The 23,070-nt window shown below is 37.7% G+C and overlaps 1 protein-coding gene across 4 annotated transcripts in view; it reads left to right on the forward strand.

Moving 5' to 3' along the window:
- The first annotated feature begins 2,305 nt into the window (after positions 1 to 2,305).
- The window catches only part of LOC136748288 (PR domain zinc finger protein 1), a 34,273-nt gene continuing 13,508 nt past the window's right edge, over positions 2,306 to 23,070 (forward strand). The window contains exon 1 of one of the 4 annotated variants that reach the window (XM_066701927.1): positions 2,306 to 2,422. Coding sequence is in view for 1 of the 4 variants with exons in the window: in XM_066701903.1 (XP_066558000.1) it covers positions 21,708 to 21,734 (27 nt within the window). In the remaining 3 variants the exon portion in view is untranslated. Of the gene's footprint in view, positions 2,423 to 16,665; positions 16,782 to 21,391; positions 21,735 to 22,509; positions 22,711 to 23,070 lie in introns of those variants that run through there. The other 3 variants (XM_066701909.1, XM_066701903.1, XM_066701919.1) reach the window with 3 other exon arrangements.

Below are 23,070 nucleotides of genomic sequence, written 5' to 3' on the forward strand. Positions count from 1 at the left end.
TCCAAGGAATTAATGAGGAAATCAGGCCAGTGGAGCTGATGTCATTAAGTGGCAGAAAAAGTGGCCTGCAAGTCAACAAAGCTCTTGGCCACTCCCATGAACTAGTTCACTTGCAGGTTTAGTCAGAGTGAAAGAAAAGGAAGGTTGAAGTTAAGTGTCCGGTTAAAGGATTGAGGATGCTCCGAAGTGTTCTGCTTGCAGGATACACTCTTGACTCCTGCTCTAATTCCTGTCTCAATAACTGTGCTTCCTTGCCCTCAGATGCAGTTATGAGAGGCTTTATTTGTGTACATGTTAGAGCTGGACGTTGTTTAAAGACCTGCTGTAGAGGAATGGCGTGTCAGTTACTGGTAGTTTCACAGAGCCTTCTCAGTGCCGACAGGTTTATTTCCAGGCTGGCTTAGTGCATCTTCTCTTAAAGAGTTACAAATGAGGATACTTATACGATCCCTGTGTATTGTAATGTCTTCAGCTTGAGTGTAAGTAAAAAAAGAATGTTTGCAATCAAAAATCTAAAAACATGCATATGTAAGTATTGCATATGAAATTAGAGTAAAACTAAAACAGCTGTTTTCTGATGGAAAACTTAAAAATATAAAGCATCTGATTCTGTTGAAAGAGGAATAGCTATAGGCCATGTTTTGCTTTCAGAGACGATTGATAGTGACATCCTTAAAAACAGGGTCCTCCAACTTCTGATGCATAAGTGACATAAATCTCTTCACTTTTATTAAGCCTAAATCGTGTTTTACAAAAATAAATCAATTATCAAGATTCTTAATTATGCTCTATTATACTTGAATAAAGGGCAAAGATATTACAATATTTTCAGATTCGGAGATACTTGTATTATTTCATATATTTCTATTTATATAGTATGTACATATATCAGGATTTATAAGGATGTATGTTTAAGAAAATACACAAGACCCCAAATTAAACTTGAAAGCTGTAAATTAAGTTAGTGATGAAAATGTGGCATGATTGCCTGTATTTTGAATACAAAAATGGCAGGTGTTATACCCTTTGTGTTATATATCAACTATGACATGAAAGCACACACACAAAAAAACATTTCTTAAATTGAAGGCAAAAGTGCTACCTTTGGCTGAATTACGAATGCTGCCTCTGAGATTACTTTCATGTGTCGAGAATTTAATCAAGGAAGGCCTTGTACTGGACAAATTTGTGGCACCAATCTCTTATTTATCTTGTAATTCTGTGACAGGCCTTGAATTGTCTGCTTGAGGACTAGGACCTCCTCATTGAACAGCTAATGAAAGGCCAAACGGGGCTTGAAGGTCAGTCTCAATGAAGCCCTCTAGCTTGCACATGCGGCACAATCATTTTTTATGGTATCTGTCACTTTTACAGATAAGGGAGTCTCATTTAGATATATTCTAGACTAAGAACTAAGTATGCATGTTTTGTTAAGTAAGTATATTTACCAACACTGATTTTCTTTATCTGGTTTATTTAATTATACCGGAGTTGAAAATAGTGTGTTACTTCCATGAAAGGAATGCAGTGTTTTTCGAAACTTCATTCCATGCCATGGAACGTTTTTCTCTCACTTTGTATATGTAGGTTTCAGAGAAATTATAGAAAAAAGGGAAATCACAGAGCAGCATTTGATCGGACATTCTCCAGGGAGTAAGTGAAAGAAGGACACAGTTGTCCCATTTGGGTTTTTTTAGTAGGATAGTCTATTTCGGAGTCCCCTCTGTAGCCTGCTAATCAATCCTTTGAAAGCAGACCTTATTAATTTGGTCTAATTAGAATGTGTCAGATCAAACTGATTAGCTTGGCTGGCAGGTCTGAGATGAGCAGCTGAAGTAGTCGGTCGAGATGGAGTGAGCCTTCAGCTGAAAGATGTATGGTCTCCAAAGTGATCAAAGCACTCCTCTGTATCTGTCTTTCATTACCAGTGGAATAATTCCTGTGGTATCTGTGTTCTGATTTACAGCACTTGTGTGTGGGGCGAGTATCCCATGATTATGCGCAGCCCAGGTAGCAGAAGCAGGTAGTGGACTCAGATTAGTCTCAGAAGCGAGCAGAGGGGATGACCTCCCCTCCCTCTTTGACAGCTGGGATACAGATTAAACATTTTTCATCAGTGGATGATCCTTGTCCCTCATCAGGTTATGACCATTTCTGAAGCGGGAAATGGGGGGGAGGGGGCGGGGACAAAGACTACATCACATGATAAACCAAACCCCAAGCCCCCTGACAGTACCACCACTTTAATATTATTGTTGTTGACACAGATGAAGGTTTTTGCAGTTGGAATCTTTAGAGGAGCTAAGAGTGACTTCAGTGTGGTTCTCTGGTGTTGTTCTAGGACAGAAATAACTGGCAAGTGTGCCCATTGCTTTGATGAGTCAGAGAGGACCCTAAGAGCTGTTTTAGAAATCAACTTCCAGTAAGTATTTTTTTTTCAATAAATCACCAGCTGTTTCAACAACTGGAAGCAATTTGTATTACTCAATGAATACATTGTTTTGGAATCTTTATTAGACAGTTTGATAGATAGGTAGGTGTCACAGCAGCTTCACTGTTGGCATCAATGTTCTTATTTGGGGTTATGTTAAAGAATAAGCTCAAATCATAATGTTATCTAGACTTTTCAGGATCATAAAGCTGGCATGATGATCATCTAGTTAGTGGTTCAGATGAAAAGCACATGACAGATTATGATTATTTATTATTATCAATAAAAGTGATCTGCTTTAACATCCCCTCCTCCACATGGCTAAGATGGACATGTATCTTGGATATTGTACAGAAAATGACATCATATTAAGTGTTATTACCATTCTAAATGCTGTACTGTTTGGATATTATGATTTTTCTTGGGAAAATATGGATAACCATATTGCCAACAAGCATGAAACAGATAAGAAGAGAGTTTTAATGTAAGCTGCTCTTATAAGATTAAATGTTACTGTTCCAGGGATTCTAGAACACATAAGTGGGAGTTTCTCTGTGATCCACGGGCATCTAGAGTCAGAATTTGTCACAGCAGACACAACATGGGGTCAGTGAAGAAAATTAATTTGAAGACTGCAGTATAAATACAAATAATCTCAATAATCATAAAGACAAATGTGTGTGGCCACTGTATAAAGAATGAGTTTGGAAGAGTGCTAACAAGTGTAGAAGACAAACGTAATCTGATCACCATGGTGTCAGTTAATGGTTAACAAAAGCTCAAGTGAACCTGTTCCCCTTGTGTAAATGGCTTAAGGTGGGTTGGGTTCTGGTCACTGCTGACATGAAGCATGAAATCAGGGCTGCAGGCTTAGCAGGGACAGAAAATGACAGTGGCAGGGTGGTGGGCTGCTTTCACTGGCTGTTGGGGGGAGTAGGAAAAGTAAAGAATTGAGTTACCTAAAAAGAAAAAAAGAAAAAAGTGGGGGTCGTTAAAGGGGAATCTGACAAGTGGTTGCCTTCCGCGTGCATGACCTGACCCCCTCAGCTGTTGTTTCGCTTATTTTACTAACTGCAGCCCACGACAGGTGCTCGATATTATGAGAACTGCCTTAGATAGCTGGCATGACTTTCATTTCACACTTAAGAGGTAGCTAGGAAGAAAAAAAATAAAAGACAAGGACATGCTTTGTTTAGAAACTTGAAAGTGAGTTCTTCTAGTGCAGCTATAACAGAGGGGTGTCTTAAATTGGTGGTGTTAAAGGCAAAACCTTGTCTGTACATCATCTGAAGCTATCTGTAACTGAGCCCTAGTCAGCGTGGAAGTAAGTTATGTACAGCACTGCTGGCAAGCCTCCAGCAAATACTACAGCGCACTGTTTATTGAGTGATTATATTATCGAGATTACAATATTTAACAGCAGGGCTTACATACGCATGAATGGGATTTTTTATTATTATTATCACTATTATATATGCCTTGTGTTTATGTTTCTCTTCCCTTAGTGGTCATACTACCGAATGAAATGTAGAACAGTGATATCACATCCTGTATTTTGTGTGTTTGGAAATACATTTAGATGTGGTCTAGAAGCCTAAACAAATTGGTATTTCATACGTAAATAGATATTTCAAGTACATTCAGAATACTCACTTCTCTATCATTCATAATTATTACACATATGAAACTTAAATTTAATTGAATCCACACTTACACATTCTAAATAACCCCCAGATATTTTGTGAATTGCAGCTTCATGGTTTTTCTTCCCATCTCAGGTATTTCACATTAGTAACGCAATACAAGTATGAGCTGGGGCCAGCTCTGAAATCACCGAAAATGCAATGGGCTGCCATGTGAAGGCTTTTTAATGTGTCTTTTGGAGAAGGGCTGATAAAAACTCAGCACTTTGTTCAGCTAGGGCTCAGGATAAACATGTAGGTAAGGATATGTAATGATTTGCAAATACACCTAAAAAACATGCTGACCTTCCCATGACCAGAGTTCTATAAAGGTTATAAGCTCCTCTGTTAATGTCCTTTTTATTGCACTTTTTATCAGTGGCTGATATGACCTGGGCATTTATAGGTGTTCTTTAAGGTAGAAAGTTCATTGAAAGTCTCCAGTCAATACAGAAAGGATTGAACTCTAAAACGTCACAGATCAGAGGTTGTGAACTAAAGAAGGGACATATCTATTATGCGTGCAGTGTGTGTTTGGGGGATGGTGGGTGGGTGTCTTTGAGCTATTTGTGTTCACCTTTTTCAGTTTTAATTTGCATAAAATAATCCAAGTTAAATCTGTCAACTGATATTATCATTTTGATATCAAGTACAGAGAAGAAGTGTATGTGACCTACCCTCCCAAAACCTGGTTCTTACTGTTTATTCACACTGACTTGCTTTTAAATTTAAATGAACTATATCCAACATTATGTAATTAGTTTTATAGGTATATATTCTGTTTATTTGTAATGCAAGGAGTGTTATGTAGAAAAATGTGATGGAGGAGAGAGAGTTATATATAATATGTTATTAATAATGATGAGAAGAAGTAGTAGTAGTAGTAGAAGAAAAACATATAATAGAGGAATGAACTATATGTGCTTCATATATATATATATATATATATATATATATATTGTAGACCAGTACATGTTTGCTGAGTGATGCAAAAGTTTGCCAGCTAAACAGACTGTGTTTGAAGCATTTAGCCTATTGAACATTTTATTGCTGTAATTGGGGTCTGCTTGTGTTCATTAACTGACCTTCTGACACGTTTTATCTCAGAATTATGGGAGTGACCCTTGGCCCCTAACTTTCTATTTCAATAAAGAAAGGGCAGTGTTGAAACCATGTTTGCTGTAGATGAGTTGCACAAGACCATAAATTCATTCTCTTGAGTCGTTTATTAGTGATGTATTAGCTTCTGCATATCTGAAGTACTAAATCAATTAATCAATGGAGTCAGTGTTATTTTTGTTTATTTGTGTTTTTTCTTTCTTTACATGTTCTAGTATTATAGGGATTCATGATATTTCTAGCATGTATTTATAACATTTTGTTACTTTTTTCTATTCTTTTTAAATTCTTCTGTACACACCTACTGTGTATGTCATATAAAGAACTGCTACTTTTTAAAAGCTTCTGTGATTTCATCATCCATTTTTTATGGCTCCTAATCTTTGTGTCTGCTTCACCCAGGGGGTTCTTTCTTATTTTTGGTTTGCACTGCTTAGGTTTAATTTCAAATTTTAGACAAAGAACCAGTTTTATTTTTTGTTCAAGTAAAAATATAGGTAAATTAACTGTGCATCTTGTATCTGTAGTCTGAAAAAAGCAACTTTGTGTATTTTGTCATTTTGAAAAAGCAGTCATTAAGTCTAAGATGAAGTTCTTCTTGGGATAAAGAGATGATCTGGTTCTGATTAGTGAGGTATTCACTATGTAATATAATAAGCTCTGATGTTAACGATGTAGTATACAGTAAAAAGGCATTTCTCCTAACCGTAGCTAATTGTGTTTCTCTGAAGTACAATTACAGTGGGTTTTCATCTGCTGGTGTCAGGCATGAAATCAATCTTTTGTTTTGCCAACCCCAAAGGGAAATCTATTCCGGTTCTTCTTTTATAGCTGTTAATTATATGGTTAATGTCAACATTGGGCAAATTAGAAAGGAAACAAGTGTTTGTTCTTTTCGATTCTTTACAGTGACATTTGTGGGTGATCTCCATCAAAGACATGTTTGTGTCCTTAGATTAATTTCTTTATCCGAAGCTTTAATTTTTACATGGTTAGTGCAATATTACTGAAGTTATGTTGACACCTTTGGCAGCTTGACTCATAAGGATAATTTACTGAAAGCTTCTTTGAAGAACTTGTGCTATGAATACATGTCTGTTATTGTTTGTCATTCTTTTCCTCCCTAAAATGTTCAGGATAATGAACAATTAATTGAAAATGCTATATTCACATTGTTTATTTTCATTTGGATTAATGTATAGCCTTTCATTTTAACACATGATGTCACATTTAAATTTGTTTCATGTTGTGTGTTGCAAATTCTGTAGTATTAGTTTTGAATTTATTGAAAGTATGTGAAAGGTGGAGTTTGTTCTTGTGAACATTACATCGCAGGGAGGTTTACTTTCAATATAATGTGTATATGCATGCTGTCTTTGGGCTGAAGTAGTTTTGATAGGGAGAAAATGCTGTTCAAAGGTCAGAAATACTCTACCTGTAGAAACTGATACCAATTCTTTGCAAAAGCAGGCAAATCATTAAAACATTGCATCATGACTCACACATTTTTAAATGGATCTGAATTGTTCCAATATTAAACTAATGCCTCAAGCCACACTAGGTTTTAAATAAAGGTGTAGCCAGATAGCCCTCTGCTAGCAGGCCACATCTGGTTTGTTCAGAGAAGAGAGTCGCATCAGTTAATCAGTGTGCCTGAGCTGCAGTTTTAATTCACAACATTCATTAAAGCTTTCATTAATGTTTTCTGCCTAGAGGTCAATAAATTGCTAGTCATTTGACAGGTGTCATTGGAGTCTAAAGTGTGGCCATTACAGGGCAAGGGGCTGTAGTATCACAACAGTGGTGTGGTTAATTCTTCACAGAGACCTTGTGGCTGCTTTTCTTTCTCTTTTTTTATCCTCTGATACACACAAAATGTATGTTTATGTTTATTTTACATCTGTGTTCTCTAATTTCTAATGCATGTCATCTGGATATGCATATATATTGTATTGATACAATGAAGGCAATGTCACTATTAATTTTGGAACCTCAGTAGTCAGTGTCTATATGGTGAAGAGTCATTATCTATTCAACAGGTCTCAACAAGACAAAATTCAAAACTCTTAAACTGATATTAACAGATCTTGACATTATATTACACAACTTTATCATTTTTGGTTTGTAGAGAGACCATATGTACACATTGTTCATGATTAGTGCCTTATCATCCAATTGGTATTAGTAATTAGTATACCAATTTGTAGTCCTGTGTAATTTTTTTTTATTAAACATCTTCCAATATGAAAACTAGATTATCCAGAGCGTAAAACAATAAGTCCATATTCTTTTGTTTTGTTTTAAGAACTTTTATTATTTCATTTGATTAAAATAATACACCTCGTATGGTGATTGGTGGATTTCATATTTTACAAGATATAATCAGTATTGCTCCAGCAATAACCAGCAAGAAAACTGTAAATGTCCAGCAACTCAACGTGCTGGAAGATGTCTTTGTGCAGAACACGTTGTTTGAACATGAAATCCTTTGTAATTACACTTCAACTCTGAACCTGAAACATTATAATTAATACCTAGTCTTAAGGTATTGTTAAAGCAGGACAAAACATCAGACAGGAATGCACTGGCAAAGATTACACAAAAAACAGGTTTCTCCTTTAGGTTATTTTGTTGTTGTTTGGTTGTAAGAATAATTTAAGGCACTGAAACTTGAGTCAGCCATTATGTAAACCAGCTTTGAAATGTAGCAGTAGTCACCTAGGATGTCTGGAGTCTATTCCAGGTTAGTAACATGTGATTTTATGACCATTCAATCAAACAGCAAAGGGAATAGTTTTATTATATGTAGTTTCTGATTACTTTGTATATTCTAGAATATAAATTCATTATGACACCTAGAAGTTGTCTAACATTCCCATGTGCTGTTGTTTTTACAAAGATGAAAGGGAGATTGTTTATTTTTTTGGTAATCTTTTATATATATATGAAAAGCATTCAATCCTATACTTAATTCACACATTGAGTTTTTTTTTCTTTCAGTATTAGATGTGGAAAGTACCTTCAAACTGTTTGTAGTCTTTTTTTTCCTCCACAAAATGACCTGTACAGAGAAAACCACAAGTTGGAACTAAATGTACCAAATCGTCAAATGGATAATTGAATGCAGCTTTATTATAAAATAAGTTGAGGTCAAAGAGAGGTTGCTGACTGAATGTTAATACCAAATGACCTACTGCAGCTTCACCCTTTCTGCCTGCCATGAGTGTATCTGTTGAAGGGCCATCTTTCACTCTGTGACCCCCCTCCATCCCCAATAAAAGAGGTCTTATTTACATTGGGGGTCAACTGTGGAGGGCTGCCCACCAGCCAGGCTATGTGGGCAGAAGCAAGAAAAGAAATGTTGTCCCACCATTGAACAGGTCAGACAAAACCTCTGAAAAAGGAAGTGGTAGCCAGGACAGGAGAGATGAAGATGGATGATTCCCTGAAGGAAGGAGGCGAAAGATTGCATCGGGAGCAACCCTAGATTGACGGCTGACTTCTGGCTCCCCTCAGCCATCGCTTACTAAGAGGAGGAGAGAGGAGGGCAGGGGGGTGAGGGGTGGCTTTCAAAGGGCCAGTTCTCAAGTACTTCCTGCCTGTGACCACAGAACCTCAGTTTAGAGTAACATGTATGGGTCAGCCAGGGGCCATAGCCAACTAAATCAACACGCCGTCCTCTGGAAAGAGTGGAGAGAGTCAGTGATTGATACAGGTAACTGGTCAATGCTGATCGTGATCATGGATCGGAGAGTTTCAATTGGGTTTACCTGCTGATTAATGGTTAATGTGACTATTCATCTTTCAGTTTCAGGATAAATAACAGTGGAGAGGATGACTGCATATGTAATGCTCAGGGTTTGAAATTGTAGCGACCAGTTGTTGTTGCAAAGACAGTATTTGTTTCCAATACATTTATGAGGTCAGATATAATGATAATGTCATAATGAAGGGATTAAAGAGATTTGGGATTGTTCAGCCATTTGATATGGTAACAAACACATAATTGAATAATGCATTTCATCTTGAAACTACATCACAGTCTATTGTTATTTTCAAGGATGTAAACATTATTCAATATTTTGTTATCATTATATAAGTGCTACCTAACATTAACTCACAATACATCGAAAAAATAAGCATGTTATGTGTATTGTTTTAATACTTTTTTTACTGCAAATAATAAAGCAAATCCGAATTGCAAGAGTCGGATTTCCTTTATATCCATTTCAGAAATAAAACAATGCACTGCTGGCTAGGTGCTTAGACCTAAGGCACAACTACTTAGTTACTAGACATGAATCCAAGATAATGAATACAGTAGAGAATTGTGCTTACATTCTGGCCTGTTTAACGTTGAATTCAGTTGCTTTTTGACACTGTATTTTGGCAGGGGCCCAAAACAAATGTCTGAAATATGTTGCTTAATGGAAGGGTAACGGTAATAAAATTAAGCAGGAGTAAGTGATCTCTAACAGCTGTAAAGCTGAACATGTTAAGTAAATCTTAAGTAAAGGGGATCAGTATAAATAGATTATGACAGATCCAGAGAGTTTGGTTGTCCTAATAGAAAAGCATGCATAATGAGTGCATGTCTAAAGTTGGATTATACTCATTGTAGAGTTCTTCCTTGTAATCTGCAATTGATAGGTGGTACTGTTTGAAGGAAATGGGAGCATATTACAGAGATGAAAAAAGGAAATTAGTCTCCCTCTCACAAATAGATCCCTGTGATTGGGCTGTGTTTAATATGTGAGCATCAGCTGAACTCGTGATTGAAAAGCAGAGTTGACCTAGCTGTAGGAAGACAACATAATTAAGGATGGTGGCTGTTTCCTCTCGGAGTGAGGCTCAGGTGGTGAAAGTTGAGCACTGTGTCATTCTGATAAAGTGCTGTAAACAGTTTGCTGGAGTTTTGCATGTTTTTCTTTTCTGCACAGTGCCTTGAGCTGTGAACAGACACTGTCCAGACTAGTTCACTCTTACAGCATGCTGAAAGCTTAGACTTGCCTTTTTATCTTTTCATTGATAAAAAAATAAGTTCTGATTAGACTAGCAACGATTTGACATCAATGGCTCGTCTTAGTTTTCAGGGCGGGGGACTGGGGTAGGGGGTTGATTGTTTCAATGAGGTGCCAAGTGGGGCAGAACTAAGTGTAAAAAGAACAAGTGTCAGGCGTTACATGAGGAAAGTGGGTCATCATTGTCTTTGTTCTGCTTCACTGTGTCGATACCATGGAGAACGTCCTTTAAAGCAGTTATTACATAAAAAGTGCATTTCCGTTAGACTTCATTAGTCATGAGTGTGAGCTGACAGAAGACAAGCTGTTCGCCTTCAAACAGTCCAAATATATCGACATAGAGAATGCTGGTATTTATATACTGAGGTTAAACATTATTAAATACTACTCTTGATTAGAATCTTTGAAAATGAATGAGATAAGATACATTCATCTTTTTTGAGGGCAATGATTCAATTTTAGAATTAGGTATGTGTATTCAGGCTTGCTTGAAATGCAGGAAAAAAGTGAAGGGAATTTAGTCATGACATAACACTGAAGAGCATAACATCCTGCTTTGTTTTTCTCCAGGGGTTACTCTTGGTGTTATAGATGTTTGGTTATTGAAATTATATGTGATTTACTTGAAGTTTCCTATTTGTAAAACCTGAAAGAGCAGTGTTCCCAGTTATATTTTATGATATTCAGACTAAAGGTCCCACCTCAAAAAAAGGCCTATTAACAAAACATTTGACATAGTACCCCCTTGATTTCTGTAACCAAAAAGCCATCTTCAAACTTGTTGAGCTTTACCCCTGATGGAATGAACCGATTGCTTTTCAGTTTAGGCAAAGCCCCGTGCCTGGGAGGAGAGACGTCTGTGCTTGGCATGGTGACCTATCTTTGTCCAACCAAGTTAGCCTGCTGTTGTCTGAAAATAGGCTATGCAGTCATCTGTGTAACACAGTGCAGAGAACTTAAAAGTGAAGGTCATAAATGAATACACTTATGGTCTTACGAAACCAGAATGGAAGAATCTGATTCCAAGTCACCTTAAAGGAATATGACTTCCCATACCACAGTGAGCTTTTTTTCCTGTGGTTATCTTGATGCAAATTCCCCGCTGTGACAAATCACATTTATAAATTGTATGTATGTATGCCCCCCCAAAAAATGTTCATTGTTCTCTATCAGAAACTAATGTCTGATATTCCGTTATGCAGCTATGTTAATGATAGATACATAATTTAGTTATTGTAGTATTACCATACTGTCAATAGGGAGCAAAATAATGTGTTGTTGCTTTTTAGGAAACGTCTATACATAAAAGAACAAAAAAAAAAAAAACAATATCAGGATCTCAAAACCGGTCCTCCAAATGCCCACAAAAATCCTCTGTTTCAGAATTGTGTTAATCAAATAAAAGATTGGAAACATTATTTTCTTATTGTTTGATGTACAGCTGAATTAAATTGCAATGTAAAGCAGAAAAAGGAGAATTTCTGGCTTTGTGTCAGGAAAATGCCTGGCTTCATAAATTACTTTGTCCTTTTAAGCGATCCAAATTACGAGTACTGGCAAATCATTTTCAAAGCAACTGTCTTTTCTTCTACAGGGTTTAAGTACTCTGATGGACCACAGTGGAAGAAATCTGAACACAGAAGATGACAATAAAAATACTCTACATATTTAGAACAGAATTTTGCTAGCTTATTCAGTTTCTTCCCCCCAAAATACTAGGTGACTTAGTTCTCGAATGACTGGGGGAACAGCAGTGAATCAAGAAAAAAAAAAAAAGAAGAAAAATAAAAAGCTTTGTCTGAGGTATCAGCTTGCCCTTCGTCCAGCCGGCTTGAATAAAGAGTGATTTTGTAACTGGTCATTAATGGACACAGGCCTGATTTTTTCCCCCCTTTAGTTAAATGGGAGCTTTGTCTTATTCCTGCTGCTTAAGCCTCCTTCAAGCAGCTCCTCACCTGTCATATCTATTATAGATTTAATTCATCATGCTCCCTGGTCAAAAGCTATACTGATGGTATTGGGAGATCCTTCTTAAAACTTTGCCGATCAAAGGAGCTTAGCAGTGTCAAATAAGATGTCATGAATAATAGCAGTCTTGTTCGATTGGAATTTAATTTGTTTTATCTGTATTTTGTAAATCAATAATAATAGTGCAGTTTTTAAGATGTACAGGTTTATGTTGGTACGATGTGTTCTAGGTGCATATGTACATTTTTTTAATGGTCAGTGACAGACACTAAATGTGACATTGGTTATTAATAATATACATATAATTCCAACATGGGTAAAATTAAACATGACCTTTTTGGAAATGCTTTTTTTAAGTTAAATGCTTTAGATCATTGTGTTTTAAATTGCGAGTTTTGTAATAATAAGTGCTTTATCTAATACTGAAACTATAAACAGTGTATCTAGAATTAAATACATTTTCCACTGTGGCTATTAATTCCAGAAAACAATCTACACACAGAACATGAAGTCAATGTTGTTTGACAATGCATTTTCCACACCCACTGACGCCTGACTAGCCTAAAATGAAGTTCCCAAGACTACATGAAACCGTCAGCTCAAATGCATTTTATTTGTGGGTATACATGAAAAACATTAAGATCATAGAGATCAGAGACCTTTATAAATGTGTTAACACATATTTACAGTATGGTTTAATTCATAAACATCTGTGTAGTTTATAACATTAATTATATAATTCTTTATAATAGGAAACCCATGTAATGTGTGAAGATTTGCCTGTGAAAAACATTTGTTAACAGCCAAGTTATTTTGTAATACACACATTGTGATACATGAAAGAGATTGTTTAATCATAGTAATATTTTTCACCTACCATTCTCTCCAACTTTCTGCTAGCAGTAGGTAATATGTTTTAAAGGTTTCACAGAGAAAAGAGGGGAAAAACACAACTGTTAGATCTCCCCTTTGATGCCTTGTTTAAAATATTGCCATGTGTGTATTGTTAGTTTTGTGCATAGAAGAACAAAGTACTAGATGGTTGTATTATGTCAAAACCAACATTTTCCTTTAAGACGGTGTGAAGTGCTGTGAGGATTAAAGAACCAAAGCTTAGGTTAGATAATAGCTACTGTAAGTGTCGGCACTGTTGTAGACACTGTTTTTAAAAGATGGATTTCCCAGTCTTAAGACTAAAATGTTTAGTTTTGTTATTTCTGTTTGTTGGGGAGGAGGGGGTCTTTTTCATTTTTGTCTCTGTAACAAGAACAAACGGTCAGTTTGACTTGATCAGCTAGTTTTAAAAAACAGTTTTGGATTAAAGAAATACACCCTTGGTCCTCCACCCTGCTGTTTTTAACTACTGGTGTCTTTTTTTTCTTTCTCTAGTGCAGGGAGCCAAGCTTGTCTTGGCTTCTAGTGACGCGTGCCAAACACGTGGAAGGTAAATCCCCTAATTCTGTCTATTCTGCCAGAATTCCCTGGCCAGCAGCCAAGCTAAATATTTCTTCTGGATGAAAACACACTTGTTCTGTGCTCCACTCTCCATTTGACAGGTCTTTACAACTCTGTAGAGGGGTTTCCTCATTGAGACTATGAAACAACTAGCACAGCATGAAAATAGCTTTTTTGTATCCGTATGTTTTTATATATATATATATATATATATATATACAAAGCAGTGATTAGAGCAGCTCAGTGAACCTCAGAGGAAGAGAGCGTCTCATGTCTCCTATCCACCCACCCCAGTCTTGCCCCTCTTCACCCCCCTTTCCTTTCTACCCCCCCACTTGCTTCTTGTGTTCCCTGGCTTAATGCCAGCCTGCGTCTGTTGGCTGGTCTTTGGATAAATCAATTAAAAAAGGTTTAATATTTGGGTAATTGGAGCACTAGCAACACGCACCTCAGCATATGCTAAGGGGCTCCATTTATGTGGTACTTGTGGTTACTCTTAAAGCAATTATTAGAGGTGTTACAGCTTCTCAAGGATTAATATAAAATGAAAATCTAATAAAATAAGAGTTTGGCAGTTATGTTTTTTTCTTCCACTAAAAAAGAAGGGAATGTCAGATCTGTATGTAATTCATGTATAGCTTGTGAGGAAGGGTCTAATAAAAAAGGCTGATTGTATGGTAACATGATGAAAAAACATAGGTCTGACAATTTAATAAATGCATTCTGCCACTGTTTAAATGAACAAATCCACAGCTTCTGTCTATGTCTATGTTTAGCATTATATGTGAGCAGAGCCTTTCCAGAGGGCTTGTTCAGATCAACTTATTGTATAAGAGAACCTTCTTTCAGACTTGGCAGTCTTCAAATGTGTCTTAACATCTACCCAAGCCAGAAGAAGACCAAGCATGGTTTGGCACAGAGCCCAAACTGTCATCACATCACATGATATTTGTGAATCTTGAGCTGCCAACTTGTCTTAATACCATTCAGGCTGTGCTCTGCCATTTCAGATGTATTAAGGCATACAACAGAACAGAACCATACTTTTCATAATTACCTTTTAGAAATCAACAGGGGTGTTACTATTATCTCCACTTCATACATTTTAGCACATGTGCCTACTTATTATTCCCTGTCCATATTGTGTGAATGCTCCATAGAATAATCAGTTTGACTGATCATAAATGGTTACAAAGTGGGAAGAGAAGAAGCAATGTGAGTGTTGTTCAGTGCTCGTTTTATGTCAATCAATGCTGATATGCTCTATGACTGATAACTTATTATTTTTATAAAGAAGGCAAGTAATTTATGAATGGCAGTTCTACCAATATCAAGAAAAATGCAGCATGAGTGTAAAAGCTGTCCCGGGTTGGCTTTTTGTCAAATGATGGATGAACGAATGATTACTCACCCCCATACAAATTAAAAAAAAAAAAAAATCTACGAAACCTCTGATCAATTCCAGCTGTCAACAAAACCTCAGCAATACTGAAAGCTGAAAAGTGAAGGATGTCATCTCCTGTGCACCAGTCTCCATGCGGAGCTGGCATGAATAAGATCAGAATGGGGGGTAGAGTTTGTCTACAGACAGGGTGGTTTAAACACTGTACAAATCCCACACACACTTCCAGGGCTTTGATGAGGGAAGCCCTGCCTCGTATGGAGGTTGAGTGGCACCGGAAGACTCGGTCTGTTTTGTGTAAAGATCTGAAACAAAGGGTGGAAGGGAAGTGGCCAACTGGGGGTAAAACTTTACATGCCTTTTATTATCTGCCCACAGTGCAGCGGCAGTGAGCTGTAGCCTGTGAGAGCTAGCAGATCTCTCTGAGAGGACACTAACTGCTTGCTTTTTTTTTTTATAAGGTCTGTAAGAGGGCCAAGACATACCTGAAATATGTTATTCCCACTGATTGTGACAGATTTACCAGTATAAACCTTTTTTTCTCTAGTTAAAATGGTCACAATTAAACTATTTTAGCTTACCTTTAAAGACTACATCACAGAGCTTTGATTAAGCACACGATTTATCATTTGATTTGAATTTAGTTAACAAAACTGAGATTCCACATGAGCAGTTCTTTATCACTGTTATTTGCCATAAAAATAAAGAATAAGTCATTCTTCTCCTTTAAATGCTACCTGCCTGGGTATCTGTCAGTCGTACCATACCTTTGGAACTATAAAGTATTTTATAACAGTATAGGAAAGTGTCATATATATTAAGCGCAATGTTGAAAAGTGACATGTTCCTAAATCGTTTCTTTTATTATTTGCGTTCATCGAGTTTAAACTGTTGCCTAATTGGTTTTACTTTCCCCCACCAGCACACGGGTATCAAATAAAGAAATGATCGAAAGGTTACTTTTATACTATAGCTTTGATTATTTAAATATAAATAGATTATTCGGAAGCTGTCTTTTGTTAAATGCGTAATAAAATGTATATATTGTTAAACAAAATAAGTCCAAATACAAAGCTTTTGACTCCTTTTAAACGAGCCAATTTACTTAACGGATTTGTTCAAACAAGGCTTTCATTTCGTTGGAGTTTATCACTTCAATTCGAGGTGCGAGAAAGCATCCGTGTGGAGCGCACAGTAAATACTGTCCTGCCCGACGCATCATTAGTCACGTATTACATTTTTCTTGCGAATATGAATGCAAGCTGCCAAGTTCAGCAGTTTCAAGCAGTAAGAAATTCAGCCAGGAAACCGAACAACCCCCTATGTAAAAGTATTACACCACTTACGAAATTGGGCTTTAAATTCAGTCAGTATACTTGCCATGGTAGAAAGGGCGCTTTTGCAAACAATTAGTCAATCAGACTGATCAAGATAGTCCGTTCAGAAAGGAGTTGGTTTTGTTAATTGCTCATGTTAAGCCTAATTACTGAACTGGGTGGAGTTGACAAGCCTGGGAGGTGGGGGACGCTCTTTGCATATGGAAACCGTGCAGTCGTGTCTCCCAGTCCTCAGTGCAGTCGGGCTAGACAGACAGACAGACAGACAGGCAGGCAGGCAGGCAGGCAGTTACACGGGAACTACAATTTGGGATACAGGCGCTCTGAGGCGGGCCGGCTGGACGGGGTTCATGGAAGCGCTTCCAGGTAAACGCAATCACTGCGCCGAAGACAGCGCTCTTCACTTGCGTTCATTTCAAAAGAGTAACATATATATATATATATATATATATATATATATATATATATATTAAAAACAGCACTTGCATCAGATTGCATGCTTTGTAGTTCTACATTTTGTTTAAGTATTTATGTATTTACATTTTTTTGGGGGGGGATGATCATTCCGTATGCCCTAACTGTTTAAAGAGTTTTTGTGTTTATTGTTTCTTTTGGAGTATATGTAGTATTATTTGGATAACACAATAAGTCATCGCTGTAATGAATGTAAAGCTGATATTCCGCACATTTGACACTGTAGCATATTTATATGGGCGCGTTTAGCGCAGATTTCCGCAGCTCTGCGCGGCTCCACCAATAGGATCGATGCGATTCTGCAAACTGCGACCATTTGTGTGTCCGCTGTGAGAGTATATACAAGCAAGTCCATGACGTATTCAAGATTTCATCGATATATCCACCAGGTAAAATGAAGCGTAGTCTGCCATCATTACCTGTATATTGACAACCAGCAACTCCTGCCTGGTGTGTGCGGCACAGCCATGCATGTCCCTTTACTTGAACTAAGTTCTGCAAAATAAAGCGCTTCTGCGACCTTTATGAGCATGACATATGAATTACTCTTGCGGTTTTCTGTCGGACACTTTCAGTAAGCCTGCAGTTGCAGCAGATGAGGCGCGCATGCTGACGAATCACCTGTCTGACTGTTTCACTATTTATACAAGTTAACCCCTGTATACGAGATCAGTCGACTTCCTCGTTCAATCGCTCACTCTCGCCCGCGTCTTGTTTGACACCGTTTTATCAGTTCGTCCCCCGCCGTGGCCTGGTTAACCCTCTGCGGGCTGAGCTGTCCTTGCCCTCCTCTCCTCTCCTCTCCTCTCCTCTCCTTTCTTTCTCAGTATCTGCGGAATGTAACGTATACAGCAACTTGACATCTACAATAACATTATTTCAGACTACAGCTGTCAAAGGGAGTGGTGTATCCCATTACTTCAAATTATTTGTACCCCCCTTTTTTTTTCTCCCTAACTGAATAATTTAGAGGTGGATAAGGAGGCTTTTTATGGATGTGGTTTTTGTGACGGGCATATGAGAGCATCAGGATGCCGGCCATACATTTTGCTACTGAATGTGATTTTTAATATGTGGTCAAAATGGGAGATGATGTCAAGGTTTTGTTTTCTTATGTTAAGTACTTATTAGAGGTAAAGGGCTTCTCTCTTGGGTGTCCACATATGCACAAACATGTCAAAACTGAACTCCTCATACATTGACTGTTAATACATGTATACCATCTACAATAATTTATCACTCAAATTTTGTAGACTTTGAAATAATTCTAAGTATATCTATGAGAAGTAACTTAAAACTATTGTTGTGACTTGACTGTGCTTCTACAAAAACTTCAGATTGTCTTGTTAATTTAGTCTGCTATATAGAAATGCCTTTTAATATAAAAATTCCCTCTGTGACCTCTGCAGTTGGGGTTCCTATTGACAGGTGCCATTGATTTTTTTTTTTTTTCCTGGCACGTATCTGCTTTAGTTTATGGTCCTAATGAAAAGTACAATTTAATCACTGGTGTGCTAAATTGAGCATGATTAGCTCTTACTGCAGATTAGGGCCCTGTCTGGAACGCAGTATTGATCTTGTGATGCACTTCACCTCTTGCTGGGACCGTCGGCAGCCACTCCAGATGGCAAAGAAACTCAGTCGCCAAGATTGTCGTAGGAAGTAGGTCAGATTTGCAGGATTAGGGAAAGCTAGCTCACCCTCCAGCCCACCTCCCCTGACTCCAGCGCGTGGCAGGAGGCATGTCTCAACAGCATGCCACGCACATGCAATTACACAGAATTAGACCAGCTACAAGTTGTGTGGCTTGATCGATTTGTAATTGTGTACAGCCGAGTCAGTGGATCATTGCTGCCGCTAACCTCCTTAATACCTTTAATGGACCTTCCATTGTGGGATTATCCCTTCTCAGAACAATGTCTAGAGCTGTGCTGCTCCAAGTGCCCAGAAGAAAGTAGCTGCAGCTCCTATCAGTGTTTAGTGTGGCACTGTAAAAGCCAAGTGTTGCAGTCTAACGGCAATTTTACTTCACTCTCCACCTCACCTATGCAAAACCCACAACATCAAAATAGGTTTGGTATGAAAAAGATTAGACGGAATCAAGCTTCACAGATACAAACTTTCTTTCTTAGTGAGTTGTCAAAAGAAGAAATGTTTTAGAAATCATATTTAAGTAGTAGTATCTGTTTTCTGTTGATTTATTTTAATACGTGAATGAGGCTGAGCATTAATAAACCTGTCAGAAACAAACCAACTCAAAACTTGAAAGGTTGAACCTAGGGATGTAACTACTTCCAATATATGCAAATAATGCAATTGGAGAATTTGAATACAAAACCTTAGCCAGTATCTAAAAAAACCCACCCTAGCTAAATACATTATCCCCCTCAAGACAGAATTAAAACATTTTTGCAATTCAAATGTAGTTTATTTTCTAAAACCAAGTCAGTAGCACCTTTCTGTTCTGTGTGATGGTGTGAACATACTGTGCGTTTCTGATATTAAAATTCTGTAACGACCATTTGTTCACTGGAGGCAAGATGCAGTCTTGATGGTCTTATGCCTCATGTAATTTACTGCCAGTGTTTCACTCTCTACTGGAGAACAAAAGCACAGTCTTCAAATGATATCAAACCCTTAAAAAATAACAAAGCAGCTGGATGGCTTATTCACTTTTGTTTTAAGGAGTTTTCCTCCGGGCTCAGAAGCCACATTAAACTATTGTATAAACAAAAAGGCAATTTGAATTTCACTTCAATGCAGTCTCCCACCCAACACCCCCTCCTCTCTCCTCCCTCCTCCCTCCTCCCTCGTCCCCAGCCCTTTATTGAGTGGGTTTTCTAAAGTGAGCCCTGAAGGGGGCAAGAACAGCTAAAGTGGGTTTGGGGAGTTTAGACGGGAACAAATGGTGGGGTGGGGGGGGGGATGTGGTCCAGATACATAAGGCATGCTTTTTAGGGAGACGACTCTAACTTTTGAGGTTTTGTGATGAACCACATGTTGGTTTCAAAGGGAATTCTTTTTTTTTTTTTTTTTTTTTTTTGTCTCAATCCCATTTGCTGTTTAGTAACTGCAACTGGAGTCCAAATGCTGCCAGTATTAGTACTTCGAAGGCTTTTAGTTTTTAACAGGACGAGTCGTCCGCTTCCAGGAAGCAATTGCCGGAGAGCTTGTGAGTGATGTGGTCACAGATCTGTCACTGACGAGGGGAAAGGGGGGGTAGAGTGGGGGAGTGGTGTTTTAAAGAGGGACATGCCTCCCTTCCTCCTCCCTCAGTGTGCTTGTTTGCAATTTTTATTATTCTTTGCTACCCGTAGCCCTCCTTAGCCTAGCTCCACTGCACACAGACAGCAGCTGAAGCTGTGTGGCATCTGTCAGTTGCTAGAGCCGGGCCTGATAGCATCAGAAGAAGCCGGAGGGGATTTCTCAAACAAACAAAAAAATTGACGCTAAGATATAGCCATTCATAATGTGCTCTGCTGTATCAGATGGAGAGACACTTCTTCAGAAACTGCTGATTAATGAGCAAATTCCTTTCTTGTAACGCACTTGAAAACTGTGACGGGTTCTTTTATTTGTATTCTCTAAAGTTAAAATGATATATTTTCACAATGTGCACTACCAGATTCTGATAAAGATACCCACATTACTTTAAGTTTAATTTTGTCTTCATGGGATTCATATTGTTATTTACATGCAGATTGGTTCCTACATTCAATAATTCCTATTACATTTTATCTTTGTTTGTGCTCATTTTAATGACCGTTGTTTGGTGTACAATAGTCTAATTGTGAGTTGGGGAACTGAAAATGTGGTTCTTGGTTGCTGAGTGTTTTATTAATAATGACTATTTGTGTAGTCTTGATTTAGCAAACGTGTTGATTTATTGTTTGTTAAATTGCATCACAGTGCAACATGACAACCTGAGACAATTCCCTAGGGGTTAACAATTCATCTGCATAGTGAAACTTTTTTTTTTTTTTCCCTTTTCAGTCCTCAGTGTTTTCAGTTTCAGAGAGAGGCCAATAGAGTTTGCAGGTGGTGCTCTCTCAGCAAATCCACCAAAAAAAATCTTTTCACAGTCCTTGTGATGGTGAAACAGGGTCATCAGAGGAAGTGAGGGTTTTGGGTGTGTTTTGTAATAAGAAACAGGAATGGCTGTCCGTGCTGGCTACAGTAAACAACTAGGGGTATTGTCCCTTCTTCACAGGATGTCCTTCCGTAGCCAGTGAAGGGTCAGATGGGAAGGAGAGATCGATAATGCCTCTAGAACCACAGACAGTAATTGGGGTTTAACTCCTTGTCGTCCCGAGGGAATATCTAATAAAGCAAAAGTACATAGCTGTTCTTGTTTATTGCCCTGTTAATCTAGGGTTCTCGTTTGTAATATATTTTTCAGACCACAAAATTGAGTCCTCAAAACTGTTTTTCTCCATCATTATCAAGGTAACTAAAAACAAAACAATTAATGAAAGAAAGAAAAGAAAAAAAAAAAAAGGTAGTGCAAATAAAGATTGGTTTGTGGGGAGTGACGAAGGGAAGATTGCATAATGCAGCTCATCAGTTAAAGCCCTTCTATTGCTAATGAAATAGCAGTTGGGAAGAAAGGCAATTGTTAAGCATTTTGGAACTGAAAGCGTGTTAGCGTATCATTTTCCTGAGGAGGAGTCAAAGCAGGCAGGGCAGAGGAGGATTAGACCTACACAAGCGAGAACACACACACACACACGCACACAAGGAGCTCTCCAGCGCAAGTGAGAGGAATGAGCCTAGCACCTGTCTAATGCACACAGGAGTGAATACAAACTACTGAGCTCTATGTGTGGCTCAGCTCAGACTTTTCCAGTAAGTAAAGCCTACTACCATCTAGCATGTAGATGGTGTTTTTTTTCCAGTTTGGCTTTCAGATACTTGAAAAAAGTTTTTCTATACTTTTGTTTTACTTTTGTTATTTTTTAAAATCTATTATCAGTACTGTTTCTATTAACTTTTAACCTTTTAAAATGTTAGTTCCTTGCTCTAGTGTGTTTTTTTTAAATATTTATTTAGTTTCATTATTACTGCTTGACTGCAGAGCTGTCATTTGTTACACATACTTCTAAAAAGGATAAAACTTCTAAGAAGTTTAAGAAAAGTACTATTTCTTAATTTTTTTTTTTTTTTTATTTTTTTTTTTTTAATTGAAGAAGCAAGTTTATGCTTGGTTACTAGTGTTTAAGCATAGTTTGAATTAATTTGTATTGAATTTTTTAGAATGCGTTTCTATTCTGCCAACCTCCGCAGGATTATTTAAAAGCAGTTCGGCACTGACTTAACATTTGAAAACAACTTCATACATTTCCGCTTGTCGTTATTCTGTGTCCAATGCAGTGAGAAAATCTTTTGCTTACATTTGCGTGTGTTTATATTTAGATTTCTTGTAATGATGATTACAAACTGGCCAGTTCTTTTGAAAGGAAGTTTTGTGATTTACAGACATTGGGATTACTCGTTTCCTTGTGAAAGTTGATTGTCATTGTGACTTGCACAGGAACTGCTCCTGTTGCCTTCTCTCCAAAGAGGATAAAAGAGGACGTCAGGGGCAGCTTGTTTTTGATGCTTGTTTGTGCCTCTACAGCCGGTGGGAAAGTTAAAACTCCCTCCCCTTCTCGGGGAAGGCTTACCGGTTCCGTTCCTGCAGCACGCTGCTTCCAATTTTAGCTCCATTCAGACGCAGACAGCAGTTCCTTCCTCTTCCTTCCCTTGTTTGTGACACTTTTCCACAGTCTGAAGAGACCCTGAGTGGCCATGACCCCAAGAGTCACTGCATGCGTAAAACAAGGTCTAAGTGGATTTTTTTGTTTTCCTATAGAATTAAGTGAATGGGAAGAGAGAGAAGGCACAACACCCAGATCTCAGCCGTTTTGTTTACTTGTGATTTGAAAAGTTGTTTGATGCAAAGTTTGCTGGGAAAGCAGTTCAAGGACTTAACATTTGCAACAAGTATCTCTATTAAATAAAAAATGCAACAAAACCAAATTTAAAGCCCTGAAGTGGTTAATCACATTACTGGAATAGCTAACCAGGGTGTAGCAAGAATTGTTTAAAAATCCTTTAATCATACCTGGTCAAACATTTATCACACTTTGTTCTTTTTCCCTTTATCTTTTTTGGACCACTCAATATTTTTTCTTAATGAGTA

Source organism: Amia ocellicauda, chromosome 1 (genome assembly GCF_036373705.1).
Source record: "Amia ocellicauda isolate fAmiCal2 chromosome 1, fAmiCal2.hap1, whole genome shotgun sequence".
Lineage (NCBI taxonomy): Eukaryota > Metazoa > Chordata > Actinopteri > Amiiformes > Amiidae > Amia > Amia ocellicauda.